The sequence below is a fragment of the Bombus fervidus genome, chromosome 3 (assembly GCF_041682495.2).
Source record: "Bombus fervidus isolate BK054 chromosome 3, iyBomFerv1, whole genome shotgun sequence".
NCBI lineage: Eukaryota > Metazoa > Arthropoda > Insecta > Hymenoptera > Apidae > Bombus > Bombus fervidus.
The window spans coordinates 11301104-11326932 of NC_091519.1; the positions used below are offsets into that span (position 1 = coordinate 11301104).

Here is a 25829-nt window from a genome sequence, read left to right on the forward strand (position 1 = left end):
GTCTTGACACTCCACAACGTAGCTTTGAATTAACTTAATTCTACCTTATGTTCTAGACACTTTGACCTATAATTCAAAATCATCCAATGATTACCACACTCAAGCTTCAACCTTAACTGAACACACCATAAATTACCTTCGAATTAGATTTAACTTAACTCTGGCTTATATTCCAGATACCTTCAACAATAATTCAAAAGGATTCAATAATTACAAACTTGCTTCAATCATAACTTAATGCACCGTGAATTAGCGTTGCATTAGGTTTAGCTTAGTTTCAGCTTCTATTTCAGATACTTTCAACTATTTATCCAAAGTCATTCACAGATTATCACACACAAATTCACGTTTAAACTTCGAATTCATCACTGAAATAACCAAGGAACTTTAGGATTCTTTATATCTGACCAAACTTATGTTACACGGTCTTTTTTCAGGGAAAATAACTGCTGCCTCGTGCTAAGCCGCCGATGTGGAACACGAGGACGCGTGTGCTGACCGCACACATCCGGACGAATGTCTTATCGACATGGGGTCGCGTGCACACGTGTGACGAGAAACTGTCCGCACCAGGTTCGCTTCCAGGTATGTGGGGGCAGCCACCCCAGTAGCGATCCATACGCCCGTTGCTGGAATAAAATCTCATGGCGTCTGCGCTGAAACCCACCACCGTCAACTTTCCCCACTGTACCCTGTTCTATAATCCTGGACAATTTTGATTCCCTCTAAGGTCCAGCTTTGCATCATTTTACTTTGTGTAAGTACGGTGTAATAGAAAGTTTCTGTCGTATCCCTTTTGTGAAAATTTTTACAGGAAACTTTTTGAAAGAGAGAAGCCTTTTGTAAGGACTTTTAGATCAAAGAAAGAAATCTTTTACGTAAAAAGATTAGGAGCTTTGGTCCAATTTTTCTGCGTCTAATATATTTTTATATTTGAATTAGAGTAAGTTCTATTATGTAAATAATAGAGAGGTTTTATTATGTAAATTTCGAAGAAACTCGTACAATAATACTTTAGGAGAATCTTTCAAATTTCTCTGTTCCTAAGTTCTTTCATAAAAGAAGCACATAAAGTTCAATATTTAAAGTAGGGTAAGCTGTGTTATGTGAATAATGGACGCTTCTGTTCAAAAGTTTTGTTCTATCTCATTTCGAGTAATAATACTACTTTTTGAAACATCTGATATATTCTGAAGGAAGTTTTATCCTGTTTTGTGTGTCTCTCCTTGGGGAGTTTATTTGAAATCAGGGTGAAAGGATTGCGTCAACAAAAGTTAGTCACACTAAAAGAATCTTGATAAATAAATATTTTATATGAGACTACTGTAACGAAAATAATAATTTGTGATTTTTCCTAAGATTAGGAATATATATATTGAAGAGGGGGTATCAAAGTAATGTGGTGGGGGAAATGGTTTGTGTCCTTGAATATCCATTACGTTGTTCCAAGCTATAGCTGGGCTATACGCACTCGTATGTACATATTGAGTTAGATTCATATGTAGTCTATGTATTGGATTTATATGGGAACTTTGGAAATAGTTTAAGGATTGTTGGTATATTTTCATAAAATAAACAATCACCTTGTAACTAGACACAACAAATTTATTCATGGCTACAACTGATAATATTCTCAGCAATAAAATAGAGATTTCAAAAACAAAAAGGGATTCATTTTATAATCCACACAATAATCGATCATAATCTTCGACATTAATTTATTAATTGATCGAGCAAGACGTACCAAGTACAGCCTCGCTTTATTAATATAAAAAAAAGACATACGTGTTTTAAATTTACTTTACCTTAATACAATTAATAAATAATATAGTTACGTTGTACTTAAAAACCGAGGGATTTTGTTCTTTCGCGATCATCATCTGTTTCGTATCTTATCTTACATAAATCGTCTGTATCAAATTCCGTGATCTAATCCACGATATTCATAAATTTTATTTCACAGACATCGTCTGTATCGAAATTTCAACGAAATATCATTCCTTGTTTCGGTTAATTGTTTATTAATTCGGTTAAATTGCCAATTATCTCTAGAAACAATTTGCACCGTGATTTCTTTGCCCAGAACACGGAATCAATGGCGAAATGATATTTCTACAAAGAGAAAAACATAAGTTTCGCTAGCAAAGCTAGTCGCTTGCTTTGGAGAAATGAATGTTTCTCGAATGAAAAATGAAATGAATGTTTCAAACGGAGCTTTCTCATCATCGTTGATGAACACATTTCATTTTTCAGTTATCAATCTTAAGCGTAGACGAGAATCATAGCGGTTAGAACACATTTACTCGATCATAATCGCGTTAATCATCAGATAATTCTTAACCACTTAACGCGCAAACGCCTCACACCTTACGCAAGATGTGTTATTCAGTCGTTTGAATTCGACGTAACAATGATAATATTATTTATGAATTTCTCTTTTGGAACAACAATCAACAAGCTGATAGATTTATGCTTAACCCTGCTGCATTCTTTACGTTATCTCCGATCAAATATTTCTTTAACGTTACAAAATATATTAAGTTCGAACAAAATATAAAAGCACTTTTACTGTTGTAATGTAAAATTTACGATTCTTCATCAATTTTTTTTTTTTTTTTAATAACTTTCAGGTCTATAGTTCAAATATATCGAGTCTCTTATCGTTAAACAGCTGTGTAATAAAAATAGTAAATAATAATAAAATAGTAAATCAACTGTTCATATTGAAACATTAAGCATCAATTACTGTAAAACTGATACAAAAATCGATTCCAGAAATTTGTGAAAATAATAACGTTCTGCAAACACATAATCCCGAAGTGATAAAAAAGCTGAATCCAGCAGAGATTTCAGTTCATTACGACAGTTACTCGTAGCAGAAATTTATAACTGTTCTTATGTCTCCATGTTCTTTTTTTTTTTTTTCTTTTCTTTTTTTTTACAAATCTTTTCACAGAAGCTTACAAGATAAGCTGGTCAGTGCCAATACTTTTGCTCATCATACGTATAAATATTTATTTGTATCGTACGTATATACGTACACTGCCAGGCATAAGTATCAAGACACCTGCTCGTTACAATTATTATAAGACTCTAACAAATCCTACCTCGATTAGAATTTTGCTGCATAAAGCAATTCTAATTGAAAAAATATGATTTAAATGAAGTAACAGATTTGCAGTAAAATAATCGAAAAATAAAACTAGTGGCAAGCATCTGATTTAAATTAATATCTTCAAGTGTCCAAGTATTTATGGCCAGCACTGTACTTTCGTTCGTCAGTAAATAAATATTCAAGACTTGCAACAGAGTTAAAAAAAAAATTGCGAAAAATTAATTATTCTTTTTTACTTCAAGTTACGAACAGCACGTCATGATAATCTACATGCACGTTAAATAGTTAAAGGTCGAACTGTGCAGCTCAATCTGCCTCCACGTTCATAAATAAACGTCTTTATTTTTTTCTCGCGATCTAACCAACCAAGTATCAAAATATCACTGTTCGAATGAAATTCCATCCGCCATGCTGTCAGAGAAGACACGGCGGCTTGGAAACGATAAAAAAAAAAAAAAAGAAAAAAAGAAACAGTTCCTTGTCAGGCGATACCATTCACAACCATATTTTATAATAAACCGCATTTCAAGCACGCTTGTACCATTAAATCAGACACGCCAGGCGTCGACCTTTTTCAATCTTCCTCGCTTATTTTCTATTCACGCGATCAACGCATATTTCTAAAAAATACATCAGAAAATACATCTTCTCCATCAACAAAATGGAAGATCTTAAAATTAGTATTAGATGATCTTATACGCAGCCCAATCGAGCCGCTGGTTTTATTAAACAGCTAACTTATCACATTGGCCATAGTTTTCTTTTTTTCTCCCGTCGCTCTATCTTCAAAGATTCTTCCATTAATTCTTTTCTTCTTCCGTTCTGTTCTACCTCGTTTTCTCATTCTTCTTTCCTAATGTACTCCTCACCGACCTGTTAGTGTGCCATTTCCAGGGCGCACAGTTCAAGAGAAGGTCTTGATGATGTCACGGAGACTCGTATAGGTTCCAACTATGAGACCAAGGACCGCGAAAAGTACGAGCGACATGTTCTTTGCTATCATTATCGCCTTTCCTGTGCGGTCGTGCACATGCCAGAATGTGCAGATTTGAATGAGGGCGGGGAATGCCAGGCCCAAACCAGAGAGACACAGAGCACCAAACAGGGATATAAACAGATCTAGTTGCGGAATCGCCACGGCTAACAGGACTGAAATATACGAAAGGAAAAGAGATTATAGCATTAATTCTTCTTACTATTATCGTTTAGAAAAATTTGTAGGGGTGTAGCAAGTGATTAGTCGAAGTTGAGATGGACGAAGGGATTGCAGCTTTGATATTCTTTTACAATTTATTATTTAGAAAAATTTATAGAGAAGTGATTAGATAAATTTAGGATTGGAGAGGGGATGATTACAATTTTTAGTATGATCAGACTAATTATTTTGTGGAGTGAAAGGATCGATAAGATTATTTTTATCGTTCAGAAAATTTTGTAAAGCAATTTTAGTCGATTAATCAAGATTACGATGGGATTAGGGATAATTCGAGTTTTAGTATGATTAGACTAACTATTTTGTGGAGTGAGAGGGTCGATAAAATTATGTTTGTCGTTTAGAGGACTTTGTAGAGAGACTTTAGTCGATTAATCAATATCACGATGGGAGTAGGGATAATTAAAGTTATTGGTATGATAAGAGCAATTGTTTTGTAAAGTTAAGAGGTCGACAACATTATTTCTATTATTTACAAATTTTTTAGAAGCATCTAATCGGTTAGTCAACAACAGGATGGGAAAAAGTATGATTAAAGTTTTAGTATACTCGGTGAGAGTAATTATTGTGTACAATTAACAGATTGATGATCTCATTTTTATTAGAATCGAATTGTTAGGAAATTTTATTATACTCGCGTCGTGTAAAGATAGAATAACAAATAAAGTTTTAGCTTTGCATTCAGTTAATCGTTTCAGTTTCCAGATAAAACTTTGTTCTGTAGGGAATTTGAATTATCAGAAGCAAGTAAGAGGCAAACAAGAGTTTCAGTGAGTTAGATTTAGATTCGATTAAGCCTCTGGAATAATTACTCCGAGTTAGAAGAGACCAAGTCACAGGTCAGGGAGAATCTAAAGCAGTTATGTATATTTGTGGAACAGTTAGTTTTAACTAGTTTGAATCAAACGCGACTAAGCCTATAGAATTAAAGCCAGGAAAAGTCCCAAGATATAAAATCAATTACTTCCATATCAATTCGTGCAGCCAAAATAACAAAATTAATGATCAACAGATTACACAGATAGAGGCAAAACTACGTCACATAAATTAGAATCAAAAATCAAGTTTCCTTCAAAGAGAAATATTTCTTTAATTATTAGAAGAAAAAATTCAGCATTTAAATAGAATCAAATATAACACATTCCCCTATTCTTAAAAGGAGAATTCCAAACTTCTTCGTGAAATAACCACAGAAAGCTGTATGTTCAAGAGCTACACCAACTTAAATTTCCAATTCTAATTAATTCTCAATTCCAATAAATTGTAATTAAATTCTCACTTAATCCTATCCCAAACTAAAATTCAAAATATAACAAAACCAATCAATTATAAATATAATAATAACCAAGTACTAACAAACCAAACGACCAGAAGCAGAACGAAACTATGTATCTATTAATCACTATCAAAAATCAGAGATCCTTTACAGAAGTATACTCTCATTGCTATAGTAAACAATTCAAAACCTTTTCGTAGGCTAATCGCATAAAGGCTATTCGCTAAGCATTGACGTCAACGTTACAAGGAATTGTGCTCGATTATCGTACAGGGAAAAATGTTTTGGTATTTGAGCAATATACGATATGAGCAACTGAATACTATATCAACAACGGCCATCGTCCGATCTGGCTCGAATTGACGTCACGTCGGGTGAAGGACTCGAAACATTCACTTACACGTGAAAAGGACGAGCGAAGTCCTCAAGACGTACTCCCACAACAGCTTATGCGAATTCTTCTCAAGATTCGGTGCGAGGTAATCTTTCCAGATGATATCGATCGCCACGTAGCATTGAATCGGATGAGTGAAGAAGATGGCTATAGCCAATAAGATTTGAACACTTTTGGCGAGGGCAAAAGGTTCGTCCAAGTTGAAGGTGATGCTACCCTTGATGCCACTGCCATAACGAATGTAACCAAAGAAACCTAGTCCTGTATAGAGAGCTACGATAACGCCCATTCCAATGTTTAGGACGCCGAACGTACGTATGAACGTCTTTGGCTTCTTCATTTCGTTCTCCAATGGCATTACCTGCAACAAGACAGAAGAATATGATATAAGAATATTGGATAGAAGAATATAGTGTAAGATATGGAAATATTTGAGATTTGAAAAATTTAGCTTTTGGTTAAGGAAATTTTGTAAGTTCTGTATATTGGAATGTTCAAGTATCGAGTTCTTAAGTATTCAAATTTCTGAGCTGCCGAGTTTTCCAACTTGCATATTTTCAAATACGTAGACTTTCGAATTCCTACATTTTGTATATCTAAACGTCCGAATTCTTAAATTTTCGAGTATTCTATTTTCCAAATTATCGAACTTTCGAACTTCCACTTACATTCCAACGGACGTTCAAGTATCTGAATTTCTAAATCTGCGAATATTTAAATTCTTCGAACTTTGAAGCTTTGGAATTTTGTAATTTTTGGTCTCTCGAATTTCCAAATTTTCAAATCTTTAAGGTGTTTAGTTTCGAATCTCGAGATTTTCAGATCTTCGGATTTCCCATAATCTCGATTTCCAAACTCTCAAATATTGAAATACCGAGCAAGTACTCACCACGCCAATAGCTTCAAGGGCGAATAGCACAGTGCCAAAATAAAGAGGGAAATTCTCAACATTTCCAATCACTTCTCGATTCTCGAACGACAAAGGCTCCCTGAAGATGTAGTACAATATTATGCCAAAGCTGACGAACGTAATGAAATTAGCGACCGTCGAACACGGCGCCAGGAACTTCAGATTTCTGATCCAATTGACCAAAATTAAGGGTATCAAAATTGCCAACATATACAACCTGACATCGATGTCAGAAACGTATGTTTTCAATGCCTGAAAACAAAAAGAGAAACAATGTTGGTTAAAATAAAAAATCAACGTATTAAAAATGGAATTAATTCGATATAACGAATGATAAAATGAAAAATGTTGATATGAATATAAACAGTTAAAGATGCAATGGAAATTAGTTGCGTGTTACTAGAGATGATTGAAATGATTTTTCAAATTTCTTCGTTCGTAAATTATATTTCACAACGAAGAGAAAATTTTTTATTTGTCAATTTTATTTTACGTCGTAAAAATTCAAAATAAAAATATCGGCTAATCGTCTATGTACAACGTATACGTATTTTGACTTGTTATCGATCTTTTACACGTAAATAGACAATCACAGACATTAAATTTTCAATCTTCTCTTTACTCTTTTTATACGTTTTTTTACACTTGTTCGCCGTTTCAGACTCACGAACGATCTGAAATCATAAGAAGAACGCAAGAACTGACATAATTCATCTTCCTATTTTTCTGAAATCTCGGAAGCTGGATTGAAAAATCGATTCACAATCTAGTATCACGAAGATTTTCATGTCATTTTGATTCAAGGTATTAAAAACCAAGTAATTCAGTATGAAAATTAATCGATTAATTAGTTTAAACAACCAAGATTCTCCTATATTCTGCAAGATTCTTTCTACATCTATCTATGATAATTTCTTTCTGATAAGAAATACCTTTTGGTACAAACAGATCTCTCCAATGTACAAACACGAATGACAACTATAAAATGAGATAGAAAACGCAACAAATACATTTGGACAAGTTTTAAGATCAATATTTAATAATTGTGATAAAGAGCATCAGGCAATGAAATCAAATTTCTTTCATTCAGTAGAACAATTTTTTTAATGAAAGCAGTATGATCAAATTGTTTATGCTATCCCTTCTTCCTTAAGAAAATTGTATTATAATTTGTATTGCGATAATATTCTGAAGGAGATGCGAACACAGACTCGAGGCGTTGCCAAGAAAATTCAAAAAGAAACTCCATTTTTCCTTAGAATTATCCTGTGACATCGTTCGACCGCGTATTACGCTTGAAACGTAACGATATCAATTTGAAAATCATTTCACAGTGCAATTATCAAAGAATTCGTATAAGAAACAGAAATGGCGAGCGTCACACGGTTGACCATTTTACATCTGTAATTCTGTGGTTTCGCGTTTAAAATATTTACAGCGCTACAATACCGTTCAAAAATAAAATACGTTGTTCGTGAGACTGGACGCGCATGGCTGAGATTCTATCTGTAGGAAGCAATTTCTTGGCTGCCTATACTTTCTACATTTCTACACTGACAAACAATTCAGAAATGAACAGATCGGCAATTTCGCGTCATAATATACCGATATTACCACATTACTTTTATTCGAAAACTTAAAAAAAAAGAAGAAACAAAAAGGAAGAGAAGACTCTTGTAGCCAACTTGCACAACACGCTAGTTCTTCGACAACCTTACGAGAACTGTTTTTTTCCGTAATTAATCAGACGGACATTCTTGCAGCGGCTTATTAAGGCAATTACGCGTTAAAACTTTCAACTTCGAAGACGAATAACACCGTCTCGATAAGGCTGAGCTCTTTAAAAATTGAATCGTGTGTAGATGATATAGGGAATAACGTATAGTCGGAATTTCAATTTCGATATGGTAACATTAACGCGTAAGTGATTATTTCACGCAACATGCTAGAATTCTGCAAGCGTAACGTCGACACAACGATCGTTATCGGTTCGCAGTGTCGTCGATATCGGGCGTAGTTGCGTTTCGAATTCAAGGGCGACCGGAAATGGGCCGCGACTCCGTTCTTAACACATACCATTTACCATCGGCTCAACCTTCGCCTTATGTAATAGAGAAACGTGACGCAACGAACGCGATTCTAATACGAGTTTCATTTTTGCCACGATACATGGAGTTTCCCGGGACGAGTACAATTTCCCTAGCGTGTTCCGTGAAAGAAAGAGTTTCTTCCCAATGGTAAACTTACGTAAACGTCATTATAGCAACGAACCTATTTTATATAATTATTAGACTGCGCACGTTTCTGCATCTATGAAAAATGTAAAGATGCAAAAAAGATGAAAATGCATGATATGCAAAAATATATAGCATATTCAAAGCACAGTGATAGTCGTTATAGTATTTAGTATTTTCTTGTACAAAATATGAGGTTGCGTGAACATTCGCGATAACAATTGTTAATAAATACGTGGCCAAGGTAGAAATATTTATCTCATATAATTTTGAAGGGATTCGAAAGATATTTTTTGCTATGCAAATGTGCAATTATATCTCAAAATCCAGCACTTTTCATTTGTACATTGTTGCAGAATTTTCATAGAACCACCGTCTGTTTCTGATGTTGGAGTAGAAAATCTGGTTAGAAATTTAATTATCCAGGGATTGATTGAGCTTATTATTGGAAATTATACATTTTTTAATAACTTCACGCCTAATTTCAAATGTTACAGATATGTCGTTGTAAAAGTTACATTTTAATCTTTTTGATAAAAATTTGTAATATTTTCTTGTAAAATTTCTAATTTCTGTCAGAATACTAAGAATATCTTCGTCATATTCGTCCACGATATTCTCATCACAATTATTAGTAACACGAAATGAAAAAAAGAATTACATGTTAATATATCTTCCTGTTATTTTTCATCTCCTTTAAAGCCGAATTCATACGTCCACTTATCAATATCAACTATCAACATGCAACCATGGCACTAAGAATAAAAATATGACATCAGACAGTCTCCTTGTCACAATAAAAACCAAGAAGAAACTTATTAGAAAAAAAAAGTAAACAGATCCTTTTACGCAACCGAATTTGTTGAGGATTTCTTTCGCCACTTTATGTCGCTTAACAAAAGAGATACAAATGCCTTTATAGTTCGTGAATTTTTCAGAGAAGTTCTCCTGCCACTTTATTCGTATCGTTTCATAGAAAATTAGCATAGCAATGCAGAACGTATTCTCGACGAAAGGAAAAGAAAGAAAACGCGAGAAATTCCACGTGTTTGTTGTGAACGTAGCTTAACGATCGTAGAAACATATTACGTTTCTGCCGATGAACTATATGTAGAATCGCGTAACGCTTCTCACGATCGCTGATTTTATTGAGATCACGATAATTATGCGTGCTTCGGATGACGGAAGAACGTGATTGTCGTTCTTTATCGGACAAGTATGTTCACGTGTTCGCTAGGTAATATCTGAAAATCTGAATAATAGAATAAACATAATACGCGATACAATTAATTAATGTAACAATGCTGAGATAAAATATAATACGCGAACTACAAAATCTTCGATCTGAACGTGTCTTTCGGGGGTTATTTTTGTCGCTAAAGCCAAATACGATGGCCATATCTCAGAGAAACGAACGATTTTAAAAATTCAACCTTATGAACATTTGGCCGGCCAAGGTCTCAACTGCAATGACGAAACAAAACAAGTAATGGCACAGCCAATGCCAATGCTCTCCAAATGCCAATTTTACCGCTTCCTGTGTGATCACGGTCTAACCGAAACTAAAAAGTAAACCAAACCTACTGCAATACTTACGATTCAAATGTACGTAAACTAATCCATACGATTTAAGAGTACGAAATTTTAAAAAAAAGGTGTCGTCAAAACCTACGAGAACATCACACATCGACAAGCTTCGTCGTACGTGAAAATTTTATGCGTCTTATTTTCGACTTCAACCTCGAAAACATCAAAAACTGTCATTCTAGTCAAATATTTTTCAGTTCTGGTGCTATAATGTTGCACGTATAATGCTACACAATGTTGCACGTGGAACGTGTAGTAAGTGTAGTAACGGCACATGCTAGTTGATTACACGTGGGCATACAGCAAGTATAGTAATACCAGTTACTATGTAGTAGGTTACACGTGAAACGTGCAATAAGTATGGTTGAGTATAGATAGTTATTGGTATGTAGGTAATGATATGGTGAAGGTACCGGTTACTGTGAAACGTATTTACAAATGCATGCTGCAATTAATGGTAACAGCATACGGAGAGGAACAACGCGATACGCGTTCCTACTCTGGAAAAGATGATAGAGATAGTTGAATAAGGTAGTACTGTAACGTAGGCGAAAGAGTAAAAGCCAATAGTAAAAGTAATGACAATGGTGCTCAAATTAGTACCATAACTGTAATAAAACGGGCGAAGAAAGGTAAATAGTAAAAGTCTTAGTACATAGTTACGTTACAGAGGAAATATATTGTTACACGGAATGTTCCAGCCGGACGAACGCATTTAAATGTCTAGACGTAAATATCTTTGAATATTTAATAACATAAACTGTAAATTTATATACCATGCTAACACCGTTTTACAATTTCATCGTTCTTTTATTGTCCAAAATGATCCGAAGGTCATGACTCAGGCATATTCATATGTATTCTCTTGTCTGCTACAAGACGCAATAGAAAAAAATATGTGTTTCATACATAAAAGATGACGATGACCTTGGAAAGACTGAGAAAAAACGGAGCAAACAAAATACCTTGCTTCATGATATTTCCCCTTAGAAATCATTTATTTAATTTAATTTACAAACATTTTTCACCACATTAAAGACGAGAGAGATATTTAAGTGGCCTGGCTGGCCCTAGCTGGGACACCCTGTATGCATAGTGTCATGTTAAACATAGTAATATCCAAAATAAACGCTCCACTACGTATAGATTACTATGCGTTATATAGTTCGATAAACCAAGGAATGATAGATAAAACGTAGTACTATGTTAAATATAGAAGTATCAGAAATAAGTATTCCATCATCGGCAGACTACTTTGTTAAATACATCAAATTAGAAAGCGTAGAACAATCAAGAAGGAAAGATAAAAAGAGCACGAAATAGTATCGCTACAATAATATTCAGTACAAATATTTAATTTTACTATAATATATTTTATTCCTAATGGAAGAATTTGTTTCACTATAGACGCACTACCATATCAAATATAATTTAAGAATCACGGTAATCTGGAAATAAATCACTCACTATATATCCAAAACCTATAACGTCCCAATTATAAATTATAATATCCATATATAATAAATGAATGGTTCGCTATAAATAGCCAATTCTGCCAGACTCAATATCACACAACATACCGCTAACTATCAACGTTTCTTTGCTCAACGTTTCACCAATTAATATACCGTATTACCGAGTGTTACCGAACTGACGGCACAAGCCAACAGAAGGAGAATCTACATGAGAAAACAAGTAAAAAATATAGAATACAATTTTTTCCTGTGGCGCCTTGTTCTCGCGAAAATCGAGCTTGGAAATTTATCAGGTATATTTAAAGTCGACTAATTACAGACTGGGTATGCGTAAATAATCAACAGGAAGTTATTTCACGTGCGAAAATATGATCAGAAATGCAGAATAAAATCTTTCCGTTGCATACCTCGTTCTCAAGGAAATAAAGTTTAGACGTGTTTGATTAAGGACTGGTCTAGTAAACGTGTATATTAGATTTGCATATTTATTCTTCTCCGAAAGGGAGCTATCTCACGAAGAAACTTTATTCCACACTTTTGACTTATTTTCAAATATAGAATTACCTCTTGTCAAGTCTTAATAACTCTCGTTCAGTACGACGTAAGCCAAGTTCTATGTACTTGGCATATTTTCAAACTCGATTTTCTCGAAAACCAAGCGTTCTATGAAAAAGTTCCATTCTATATCTTCGACTTGTCTCTTCATTTAGACTCACCTCCTGTCGCCTTGTACCACCAAAGTTCGGTAACATATCGTATAATAAAACATACTTTACTCTGCTGCGTGATATACTTCGCTCAACGAAGCGAAATACGAACGTCTCCCTTCGCGGATCTTCGTTCCTGTCTCGAAACAAAGGTCCTTTAGACATCACGAACGAGTCAGAGAAACAGAAATCATCGAATTGAAACGCCTTCTACATCGTGTAGATCGCCTTGAGGCACACCATTTTGATTTATCTCGTTTTTTCGCGGTGACTCCACGACCGTGGCGGATAGCTCTCGCTATTCTAATTCTCTGACTTGATTCAGGATGTACGATTAAGAGGGCAGAACACCTTAATCAGATTACAAGGGCATCCACTGGATAGACAACGAGTTTAGAATCGTTGCTCGTACGTCAAGAAACTACAGCGGAATTTTATTCGTCCAAACTCATTGAATGATAATTAGTTTATAATAACGTTAAATTAATATTAAAAAGAAAAACGTTACTCGTTCCTTAACGAATTATTAATTTTTAGAAGGTAGAACGAAATTGGCTCAACTTCTGTGATATTTAAATTGGGAATTTAAGATATAGATAAATGGATTTTTACTAGAATTCGATATCAATTAGTCGGATTCTAAGGTCTGATTCGTGGTTACATCGAATTACAGTAACGTCGAGCAAAATATTTGCGAATCGCTTTAATTGCACTTATACAAATTTCAATTCAAATAGAAAATTTTTTAAATCCACGTCATCATTTTCACATCACACGAAACATTTTCGATCAAATTAATTGCACTTGAATAAACGCTTATAATATATTCGAAGTAATATTCGAAGATATACAAAGCAACATAAAAATTCTCGAAGGGGACAAATAAATATATAAAAGTAATATTTATCATATTTATCTGACATATTGTGGAGAAGCGTTCTTAAACGAAAGAAAAGAATAAACTGAATGAAATATCGCTTGTTACGAACCGTACGATAGAAAATAATATGTTTTCTTGGACGGTTGACAATATGTGTAGTACACTACGGCGATTAATTAACGACGTTATTATTATTATTATTATCGTTATTTCCAATTTCTTCGTCGTGCTTCGATTTTCTATATTTTTCAATTTAGAAGTGGTTTCTGATATCGAGGAACAATCGACTGCGTGTGTTCCCTGAGGGTTTCAGATATTAGCGAAACCGGTTCGATTTCATTTCAGAGCGCACGAATGGACATGTTCTGCCGTGAAAAAATTACCCTCGACTTCTCGAACCGATAGAGAACTACACCCTATTTCCTGTTGCAGCCAGATTGAACCGATTCCGATTGGTTCACGTGCGTTACACAACAGATCGAACTATTACGTTTAATCAGTCCTCGAGTTCAGCTTGGAACTTCCGTTTAGAACGCAGTCCTTTAAATCCTGTTCCTTCTTTCCTACCCAATCTTATCTTCCACTTTATTTTTAAAAAATAGAAAATTATAGAGTGGTGAGTTTAATTGGCTGATTGGGAAATTGAATGATAACCTATGGTTATTGATTTGGTTGCTTGTTGTGTTATATAACAAATGATTGGTCATATTTTTTGCTATTACTGTAATATAATTAAATGTTAAATATTTTGTATTAAATGGTATTTATTATCAATGAAAGTAAACTCGTCTAAACTTCATCAAACCACTTCCAACGAACAAAAAATCTGCAACATCCGATCCAAACTTATTCCAAAAGAATTGAGAATAAATTCGAATAAACTCAAATAGACCGAAGTAAACCAAATTAAACTGAAACAAACTTCATCGAACCATTCTTAACAGATTACCAATGCAATGTGTTCTCTGCGTCCAAAGATAAAGTATGCGTATGTACGAGAAACAAAACGTTGCACAGTGTGGCGTTTGAATGAAAACTCGAGACAAAGGTCAAAAAATTCATATAACGTGCATTTTTCTTGAAACTTGATATTAAGTGATTCGACGTGAGTAAGAGTCTGTTTATCAACTCTTTGTTAGCTACCTTCTCTTTGACTCAGTTTAAATATTTGATGATCGAGTCGTGAATACTTATTATTCTTTGTATAATCACACACGGTGATGAACTAAGCAAAACGCTGATGTCGAGAATAATCTTCCCATTTCTTTGTGTCATGCAGAAATCGTATATCCTGTCTTTCGTTTCGTCAGATATTGCTCCGATATTTAGTAACGAACAAGATTTAAGATTTCAAATACAGTTTTTGTACAACTTTAAAAATTTTTTCAGATAAGTGTGGTCAGAAATTCACTTTTTAACCAAGTCGATCATTACATCGTGATTATGAATGTAACAAAGACTATGCAGCAATATAATACAGTACCTTCTTGGCACAGAACAATTAAAATTACAGAATAGCTGGAACCTTTTCCTTTTAAATCGATTTTTAAAGAAAGAAAGAAACTGTTAAATTGGAAATTAAAATTAGACATATTTAAAATGTTCCAAACGCTATGTGACAAGAACTAACAAACGAGAATATACAACGAACGAATGAACCAATTTCCAAACGATTAGATTTTCACGTACAAACGATTTTTATTAATTCCGTATCGACGTTTGACGGAATTATTTTTTGCATTAAATTTGCTTACTCACAGACCGACGAATATCATCGAATAATAAGATCAAAATCGAACGACGATTATTTCAATTTTTGTCCATTGTCTACCGCATTGTGCGTTGCCATGACCGTATCCTCTAGCCGATACTAGGGACAAACGATTATCTTCAACGAAATTCCATCAACGGTGGAACTCGTTTAGAAACTGGACGAGGAATGAGAGGGCGGTGTACTTCGGTTTCGCCGTACACCAGTGCAAACTATACTCTTGGATACTACGCAATGTAATGGATAGTTAAGCGGCGTTACGACACACGTTATTACGGCAAGTGGCTTAGAACGTTGGATGAAACGTTCGCGAGAACTTAAAATCCTGCGCGCTACCGCGCGTAAAAGAGCGCGAGAATCGATCGCGAATGTCGGAGAACGCTGGTTTTTCCCAAGGGAAATAAGGAAGATCACGACCTATGCCTACAACGATGTTGCTTGATTTATTGACGAATACCTGGCGAGCTTCAGAATTCTTTTTCAGACAAGGACACCTGTTGGGACATAGAGTGACTCACGAAAATATTTGAACACTTATTCTACGGGACTTTCCTGGATATATCGCATGAAAAAAGATATTCAAATTTCATTAACAGTTTAGTAAAAGGCAAGATAGTATGGTAATATTTAAAAAATATTCGAAAATGTACAGAGATATTTGTTACGAGATATTCAAATAGAGGTTTGTTTTATCTCCTAAATTACTATAAGCAATATTTCTTATACCTTCATATATCATGTGCATTTTTTGCATTCTGAAATTTCATAGAAACGTATAAAAAACTACAGTCTACTTATAAACCTTCGTTGAAACATCCTCAGAGGCTTCGGAAAATTTTGTTTTAATAACGTTCGTGATACATGTAGGTTTCCATAAATGTTTGATATGCTGCGTGTTCAAATAGTTTCGTGAGTCACCGTAGCTGGTTTTGTTACGTGATGTGTCACAGCGAAAGGATTGTATTAGGACCGCAGAGTTCCATATAGGAACACTGTATCGATGGAAAGTGTATCAGGTTCATGGAGTATGTTGAAATTGTGGCGTTGAAGTATCATCAATGTCTATGATGAAATTGAATATATTAATATAATTGGATTAATATTTCAGTAATTTACATAGTAGTATTCAGTAATAATCCAATAATATCGACAATTGTGATGATACATCAACATTGAAGTAGTTCCATTGAGTGAATATCGTTGAAACGTTAACATTAACATTAACTAAATAATAAATTATTTAATATTAGGTTGTCCCAAAAGTTCCTTTCGTTTTATAAGAAAGTAGCAGATGCACAACATTTTTTGTTTCATATTACTTTATTGAATTATGTTTGATCCATTTTATTCCATCGCTACAAAATGGATCATACATAAATCCATAAAATAATATAAAATAAAAAATGTTGTGCATCTATTATTTCACTTATGAAACGAAAGAAACTTTCAGAACAACCATAACATTTAGATGCGAGTATCAATTTGAGATGAATTCTATTCTAATCGATAATATACAACCGTGAAAATTTATATGTACAATGAATCACCGTAGTTAGCCTTAAATAAAATTCAAATAAGCTGCATTTGTAAACTCTTAAAGACGAAAAAGGACATGTGATCGGAAATGGTCTTACCCTCGACCGATATATTTTTTATTCCTCATTTATTCGTCATACGATTTGCCAGTAGCTCGGATTAAATAATTTAGTAAAGAAAGAGAACACTCGGTTAACTCTCACAATTGCGCCAGCCATAAAAAGTCTAGTTGCCTGTCACTGAACGAGGCTAATGAACTTCTGAAGAATTAGCAAACGAGTCGATTGAAATTTTCATTTCGTTCCCAAGCGTGAGAGGAATTTCCTCTGTAGGAGAATGCAACAAAGTTATATATCGAAGCGGAATCTAGTGGAGGCGACCTTTTTTACATAATTTATAACAGGTCAAGCTAGTCCTTTCGATTCGATAGAACAATATAACAAAGTACAGAATCGTTATACTTTGTACGGTTCTTAGAAGAATGCGGTAAATCCTTGAATGCTTCGTGAAATATCTGAACAGTATATAAGTAGATAGTTGGTCCTTGAAAGTCCTTACTATCGACTGCATAATTTGTATCCAAGCAAGTAGATATAAAGGTAGTACGTCCGTTTTATTTGCATAGTTACAAGTGCGAAAGAAAATTGTAACGTTAAGTGAACGTTATGCGTCGAATGCGGGAATTCCAATGTTAAAGAAGAAAGAGAAAAGTTGCAGACGTTGTAAATGTCAGGATGATGACTTAAGGGTTTTTTTAATGAAGTAATTTATCGCATAATCGCCTTTCAATGGTGCTTTTCGATAACAATCGGCAAACTATATTTGGAAGTATTTGTTTATAAAACACACCAGAAAATCGAGAAATATTTAACAAACTCTATTTGCCATATTTCCTCCTCAATTCTTCAAGTCTAAAACAATTAACCACAATCGAAACTCTGAAACTTCTAAGGTAAAATTCAAATTTACATCCACAAGTGATCAAAAATGAAAAAGACAGAGAATAAGACATTCTTCTATATCAGTGACATTAAAGAAATTAGGACCACTAAGAATAGTCAAAATCATACAGAATTGAAATTAAGACTGGAAAAATAAAAAAACAAAGCATTAAACTTGAGAAATGTTAAAAAGTAAAGGCAGACCGTCGACAGGCCCACACGTTATAAACTCTAAACAGAAAGAACCTTGCTAAAAAATTATTCCAGATACCAAAAGCAAGTGTCCTACGCTCAAACCAGAAGCTAAATAAAAGGAAATGAGTACTTGAGGACGCCTTCTAAGTAACTTCACGGTCAACGCTATCATTGCTCATTGTACACGAATTCTCGAGCTTCTTCCTAATTCCGGTGACCAAAACGAGACACGTGTCCTCGTAAACAGAAACTTGACTTCATCCTGTCGCCTGATGAAATGTCAACGAACCTGAACCACGTATTGTCACCTTGACTCACGAGGTTCGTAACGACGCGACGCGACGCGTCGACCGTCTAATCGTTTATTCCTCGCGGCGTGTTTCCCTGACCTACATGCTTCTTTTTCTCTGCCTACACATCGCGTACACGGTTCTAGTCGCGCCGCTCGAGAACGGGATTCCTCGCGGTAAAAGCTGGATCAGCGCGAGTTTAACGAGAGTAGCGAAATCTCGTGAGTCACCGTTGTGCCGACGTTGCTCAGAATGATAGAGAATAGTGGCAACGAAACAGGTGATGTCATTTGGTCAGTTGGTAGGGGAACTAGATTGAGAGTTCTCGCGGTTAGTTTTGTTTGGAAAGCTGAGTTTAGAGTTACGTTAAATTTAGCTGGGTTCTGGCTGAATATAATTAGTTTTAGATGGAATTTAATGGTAATGGGATTTTGTCAACGTTACATGGATTTTGATTAGATTCGAGTCGAAGAAAAGTCTAATTGATTTTACCTGGCATTAATTGGACGCCGATTAGAATTGTGCGGTTTAACGGAATTGACGTTTAATCCATGTTAGGTGGATTTTTATTATGTTCGGTTGGATTTAAGAACATTGTGATTGGATTGAGAGTTCTCGCGATTAGATTGGTGATGAGAGCTGGGTTTAGAGTTACGTTAAATTCAGCTGGATGGACTTAATTAGTTACAACGAAGTTGGAGTAGATTTGAATTAGGTTTAATTAACATTAGGTGGACTTTTATTCAGTTTAATCGAATTTATAAAGATTCTAATTGGATTGAGAGTACGTGCGGTTGGTTTTGTGTAGATAGCTGTGCTTAGGGTTACGTTAAATTTGGCTACATTTTGAGTGGATGTAATTAGTTTTAGGCAAAGTTTGAGTAGGTTTCATGGAATTGGGTTTGATTAACGGTAGATCGATGTTGATTAAGTTTAACTGAATTTTAAAAAATTCTAATTGAGTTCAGTTGGCATTAGTATTAGTTAGCAGTGACACTAACTAGGTTTAGGGGACTTTAGCTGAATTCTCAATGAACTTAGTTAAATTTGGGTGCATTCTATTTGACTTTAGTGGGATTTAGGTAGAATCTGATTAGATTTGACTTGGATTTGGTTGACGTCTCGTAAGTCCAGATTAAATTTAGTTAAGTTGCGTTCGATTAAATTTCACTGAAGTTTATTTAGGTTTAATTGACACTACCTGAATTCAGGTTGGGTTTAGTTAAGTTGGGTTTAATTAGGTTTTACTGAAATCTAATCGGATTTAATTGAACTGGGTTTAATTAACTCTTATTGAACCATAATTGACTTTAGTTGAATTTGATTTGAGTTTTAAATTGAGTATAGTTAATTTCACATGCACTCTGATTAAATATAGCTAACATTAGCTAAGTCATAATTAAAATTGACTGCTATTAATTACATCTAAATTTCCTCAATCTAAATATTCCAATTTGATATTTAAATCGGGTTTAGTGAACTTTAATCAAAATCGAATTAGATTTAATCGATTTTAGCCGAACCTTGTTTGAGATTAGGACTTAACTGAATTACATATTTATTTTTCGTTTCCTTCCTTCTTCTCCATTTCTTTGTTCTTGAAAATATTTATTTATTTATTTAACAATAAGTGAGGTTTATATTCTTTTAGTGTTGATTTTTTTAGGGAAGATATATAAACATTTGTAGCTGTGCTAAGGATGCTTGTTCAAGATTTTATAAATTGGAACATATCCAACGATTTCGTAAGAAATTTTAAAAGCTGCCAGTCGAAGAAGATGACAATAGTCGATGGTTCCTTTTAAAAAGTTGGAGTTTTTGAGTTTTGTTCAAGTACCATTTGAAAATTCGAATTTTTATGAGGAAGATCGCTGTATGATTCTGTGAATGATTTTAATTCTATTGCGTATGGATTTTGCGTACGATTAATTAATAATTGTACTAACCAGTTGCAAATTCGTGGCGATGAATACAGTATAGACGCAGCAAGTTCCCAATTGATATACCATAAGGAATGCGTTTATCGTGTGACTGCAAAACAAAGGATTTATCTGCGTTGAAATTTCCGCAAGGTTCTCATTGTATATGCGATAATCTCGATTGCACGCTTACGCGCACGCAAACGCAACTCTTTAGTTATTTTTGTTATCTACATGATCTTGACACACTTAATACAATTTTGATATTTGGTTAATAGTGAAATAATTCCCAGTATAATAATATCGTGTTTTCATATTATAACATATTATTATAATAATTACAATTATAAACTAATTATTTAAATACGAATAAATATTCAGTCATTCGCATAATAAAATAAAATATAATGTAAGGCAAATTGGAAATCCTACATATTTATATAATTAGATCTATACCAAAATATTTTTAATTTTTTATTTACAGAATTTCATTATATAGATCTGTTCAATTGTTAAAAGTTCGCTAGTAATTCTAAGAATCGTATCACAAATTCCTTTTATTTAGCTTTATTAATTACTAAGATGCTTTAACTATTAACGTAAATCTAAATTTGCCATATTAAGAACTTATTCGTGTATTTATTCGACCATCAAATAACTATTTTATATGAAAATTATTTTATACAGTCGTTAATTAGAGATGTGCTTTCTGTGAAAAGTCAAGCTTTAACTTTAGTGTTTTTAATATCATCTAACTTACTAAAACTTTCTTAATATAGTTAACGAATTAAATATAATATTTAATATCATACGTTAATATGTTTTATAACACAATCTCTATCTATTGACGAATAATTTCTAAAATAACGTTTAAAATCTCTCGAAAATTAAATTCTAAGCTATTTATGAAATAAAAAGTAAGTATTTGATTAAAAATGAAAATTCTGCGTAAATACTCACGTAGAAGCCTTAGCAAACCGCCTAAACGGAGCAGGGCCTTCCAACAACGCAGCTTCCGCTGTAGCAGGATAACTTAACGAAGCTACCCTCTTCCTCTTGCAAAGCTCGTACTCACAACTGACAAGAATCCGCATACAATAAGTACAGAATAGACCTATAATTATTGTTGCCACTATACCAATACCGTATCCAGAATGGTAGAAAGCCTTTGGCATAGCAAGGATTCCCGTACCCAAGCTGCCTTTCAGCAGATGTAGCAACGTCTCCCAGCTCCTAAAATATTGAATATCCTTTTCAGTTATTTTCACGAAAATTAACAGCAAAGGAGAAATTATTATTTTTTCGTGAATGGTTTTCAAGAATAAAACCATTAATAAAATAATAATAAAATAAAATAATAAGGTAATCTTAAAGAAAGAAAGAAATTTCTAATAGAAAAAGATAAAAGATCTTAGATAGAAAATGAAAGAAGAGAAAACTTTGTACTGTCTCGTTAATAGGATGAACGCAGATATGAAGAAAAATTTATTAATTGATAATTCATAAAACGAAGAAGATGGGTAAAATTAAATTTCAATTGCTCAACACAGTGCTGCAAATTATCCATAGAAATAATTGACATATTTTATTAGTATTTAAAAATGTACCGTCTTAATTACGTTAAACCCGAATAGAACCAGATTAGATTAGATATAACTATAACTTTCCAGGAACTTAGGTTCCAAGACAAAACGTCATCGACCTTTTTCCACGCGTGTCAGCGTTTCCAAGTTATTTCTCCGAGGGCAATCTTATTCTTCCGTTTCGTGACTAATCGCCGCAATAAATTACCGCGTAATTTGTATCCAGAGAAACGCGGTCAGAATAAACGAAACGTCGTCGTTTCGAATGCGCACCGCGTTCGACATTATGCAAATGCAGGTGATTGCGTTAATCTACCGAACGATATCGACTTACATTTTTCCTCTCCTCTATTTCCTCTTCTTTCTTATAACCAATCTATCCATGCTGATCAAGTTCGATTTGCGTGAATTTATTGGAAAGAAGAAGTACAAGAATAAATCTAGTTTTATGAATGTGTTAAACATTCGCAAGAGAGACGAAGAAAGCGTGAGTTTGGAAAAATGTTGTAAAGTCGATTCCATTTCCAGGCTGTGAGGTTGAAATTAAATGAAATAATAATATTAAAAAGGAAGAAGAAAGAAATACAAGGTGTCAATAAAATCAATAAAATCGACAATAAAATCAGTTCATATAAACATATTCGACTTTGTTTTCCAGTTATAACGAGTTTCCTCTTGAACGAACTACATTTGCATATCTTCACAAGATGTGTTCAAATTGACCTCTTTGTATCCGAGCACAAGACTAGAGACGTTTCTTTATCATCTTACTCTCTCCGTTTCTTCTTTTTATTGCAGGAATTTTCTAGAGATCCTTTTATGAATAGAAAGGTAAAATTAATGTAACTACTGTCGTCTTTCGATAGAATTATTCCAATATAAAATTCACTATAATTCGCGAGGTTAAATAGGGCACATGTTTATATGAACGTTTTTTATTGTTTTCGCGTGCAGAATCCATCGGTTCCCCGACATGCTGCAAGACACCCTGTATAGAATGAACAGAAGAAGAAAATGAGATAGAACGTAAACGAATAAAGTGTATGGGTAAATAAATGGATAAAAAGGAGGGAAATTAACAGATACTTACGTAGTTGGGTGGGTAACATTTCTGTGATCGTAAGGATCGTAGTCCTCTTCGTACTCCTGCACGCTTTTCTTCTTCTCCTCAAGCTCCATTACATAGATGTTGGACTTGTGGTCGTAACTAGAATTAACGAGACTAATTGAATCAAATTGAATTGACTTTACAAAGTATGAATTTACATGAAAATTTTGCAGTCTATTTGTCATTAATATTTCCTTCTAGCGTACAATATTTTCTACGATTAACAGTTCTTTTTAATATTTAACGTTCTTTAGAATCAGTATTTTAATCACTGATACGTTCTGTAATTAGAAGATCGACATTTTTTGATTATTTTATCTGTCTATTTGAATTCGAAAGTAAATGTTATTTAGTAATAATATCGTGAACATACCCATTTTGGTTGTTCTTGGATGACCATTTTTTGGTATCCAAAGCATCCTGAAACACAAAGAAATTATGCATTAAGTATAGATTCTATGGCGAATTATTATGATTAATATTTATGTGAATAATGTTAACGTAGAAAATTAAAAAGTGCCTTTCTATCAGATCCTGTAATTTCGCTTTCGTAGTATCAAGCCTTTGTAATCATATAAAAGTACATACATACATAGTTACTATTAAATACGTATAATTTAACATAATTAACTATATGAATGCTGCAATAAATACAATGGCGTGTGAATACTTTTTGTAGCCACTGCTCTCACATACAATGTGGCGCACATACTGGAACGATTACTGCGTAAATGATAATTTTAATTTGATGTAATTTGCTTTTTTTTAAGGAGGATGCATAGAGAACATACGAACATCAAATCCTTTTTTTTTTTTTTTAATCTTTTTAAATATTCTTCGAAATATTTTACGCTAGAAAATTTTAATTTAGAAAGCGAGATGTTTCGTATAAAAATTGCACAAATTATTGATTTTACTTGACATAGAATATCTCGGAGAATCTATATATAAGAAAACAAGTATGTTTTAAAGAGACAATCCTGATCTTCGTATATCCTCTGTGCATCCTCCTATAAAAAAGCTAATCGCAATAAACTATGTTTCTCTGGAAACCATTTAACTTTTCTGTTTTGAAATATTTTTCGTTAACATCGTTATTTGCACAGTAATCGAAGCGATTCCAATTACATGCCACACCCTGTATAAATAACACCTCTACGATTACCAACAAATTATCTGATCATGCAACTGGCCACAACGAAACAAATGTGCTGTCAACGAGGATTACATCTCGTCGATAGGAATCAGAAAACGTCGCTTTCCGGTGTTTACAATCCGAACACGGATTCACGTAGATTTTTATGAGAATCTTCGTCGTTTCGTAATTCACGGCCCATCGCGATGAATAACGATTGCACGAAACGACAAACGTGACTTTCATACATTACAAATCGATCAACCTCAATATTCTTCGATAATGAGCATATCAAATGTGCATAATTTTGTGTTTAGTCTGCCTTCGTCGAACACCCGATGAGTCGTACGATGATATCTCTCTTTTTCTTTTCTCGTGAAAATAATATCTTGCACGTTTACGAGGAATAAACTTGATTTTATCGGAATTGCGAGTGACATAATACGTTGACGTTTGCAATTGTTCGAGCGAATTCGAAAATCGAGAGAGACGTTGCTCGATGATTTGGAGGACAATTTACGATCCAAAAATATTCTGTTGATCGAGTTTCAAAATTCCAATTAGATACATTGCTGTAACTTTGTTATTTTTTAGTTGTACTATACAATTTTACAGGGACATTCTTACGCTCTAAAATTACATCTTCGCACAGAAGTTTTTCTTTGAAGAATCTGTCCTTCTTTTTTCACCTGAGTTCGAACCTTACGAAACAGAATAACGAAAAAAGAAAATAATAAAGTTCATTGTTGAAACGATTAATTATTGCCCGAGCGAGAAGTAAAATTCTTATCGCCAAAGTTATTATTTGGAAAAAATGTTATATCAATATGTTAATTTGATTCACTGCGGTGGTTACTTGGAAAAGTCAACAAAGTCATTTTCAAGGTAGTGTCGATGTTCCAGACCGTCGAAAAACATTCGAAATTATGGAACAAATACTCCAGAAATTATTCCATCGCCTGATACATCTCGGATAGAAAACGCAACAAGAGAAATAAGAGAATGTAGAAAATTAGGTGAAAATAGATAAAAAAAGAGGACGAAATAATATTATACGATTACAAAAGATCTACAAACTTTCCATTATCTAAGCCCTAAACGATACTCCATACGTATATTGGAAAAAAAACATGACACATTGAAATCTGTATGTTTCTCACAATACTAATCCATAATCGACATCTAACAGTATTATGTCACTGCTTCCTTTTTGTTCCTAATCGACATATTAGTCAAGAATTAGATTAGTTAGAAAAATTTCTGTGCAACAGAAAATTGACAATTTATTATTGTAAGTTTGAAATTTAAAGAAATTTAAGAAATGAAGATTATTGAAAAATTTCGAAGGCATTAAAAAGCCATGTTACGATTATTATTAGACAATTTTATGCTATGATTATTTTATAGTAGAATATTGTTTCGTTAAAAATTATTAACAAAAAGGAATTACTGAAAAATTTCAATAAATTTAAGAAACCACGAAGTTATTTTTTAAAAAATCACGTATTACATTATTGACAGAATATTTTACATTTTTATCATTTTATAATAATAATAATA

General features: G+C 33.6%; 1 protein-coding gene across 1 annotated transcript in view; it reads right to left on the bottom strand.

The window, feature by feature from the left end:
- Positions 1–1584: 1584 nt before the first annotated feature.
- Positions 1585–25829, bottom strand: part of LOC139985335 (proton-coupled amino acid transporter-like protein acs) — a 41186-nt gene continuing 16941 nt past the window's right edge. Inside the window, exons 2-8 of the mRNA XM_071999710.1 lie at positions 23508–23554; positions 23117–23233; positions 21404–21676; positions 20471–20555; positions 6888–7160; positions 6005–6359; positions 1585–4264 (exon numbers count right to left, since the gene is read on the bottom strand). Coding sequence (XP_071855811.1) covers positions 4020–4264; positions 6005–6359; positions 6888–7160; positions 20471–20555; positions 21404–21676; positions 23117–23233; positions 23508–23554 — 1395 coding nt within the window. The 3' untranslated portion in view covers positions 1585–4019. The remainder of the gene's footprint in view (positions 4265–6004; positions 6360–6887; positions 7161–20470; positions 20556–21403; positions 21677–23116; positions 23234–23507; positions 23555–25829) is intronic.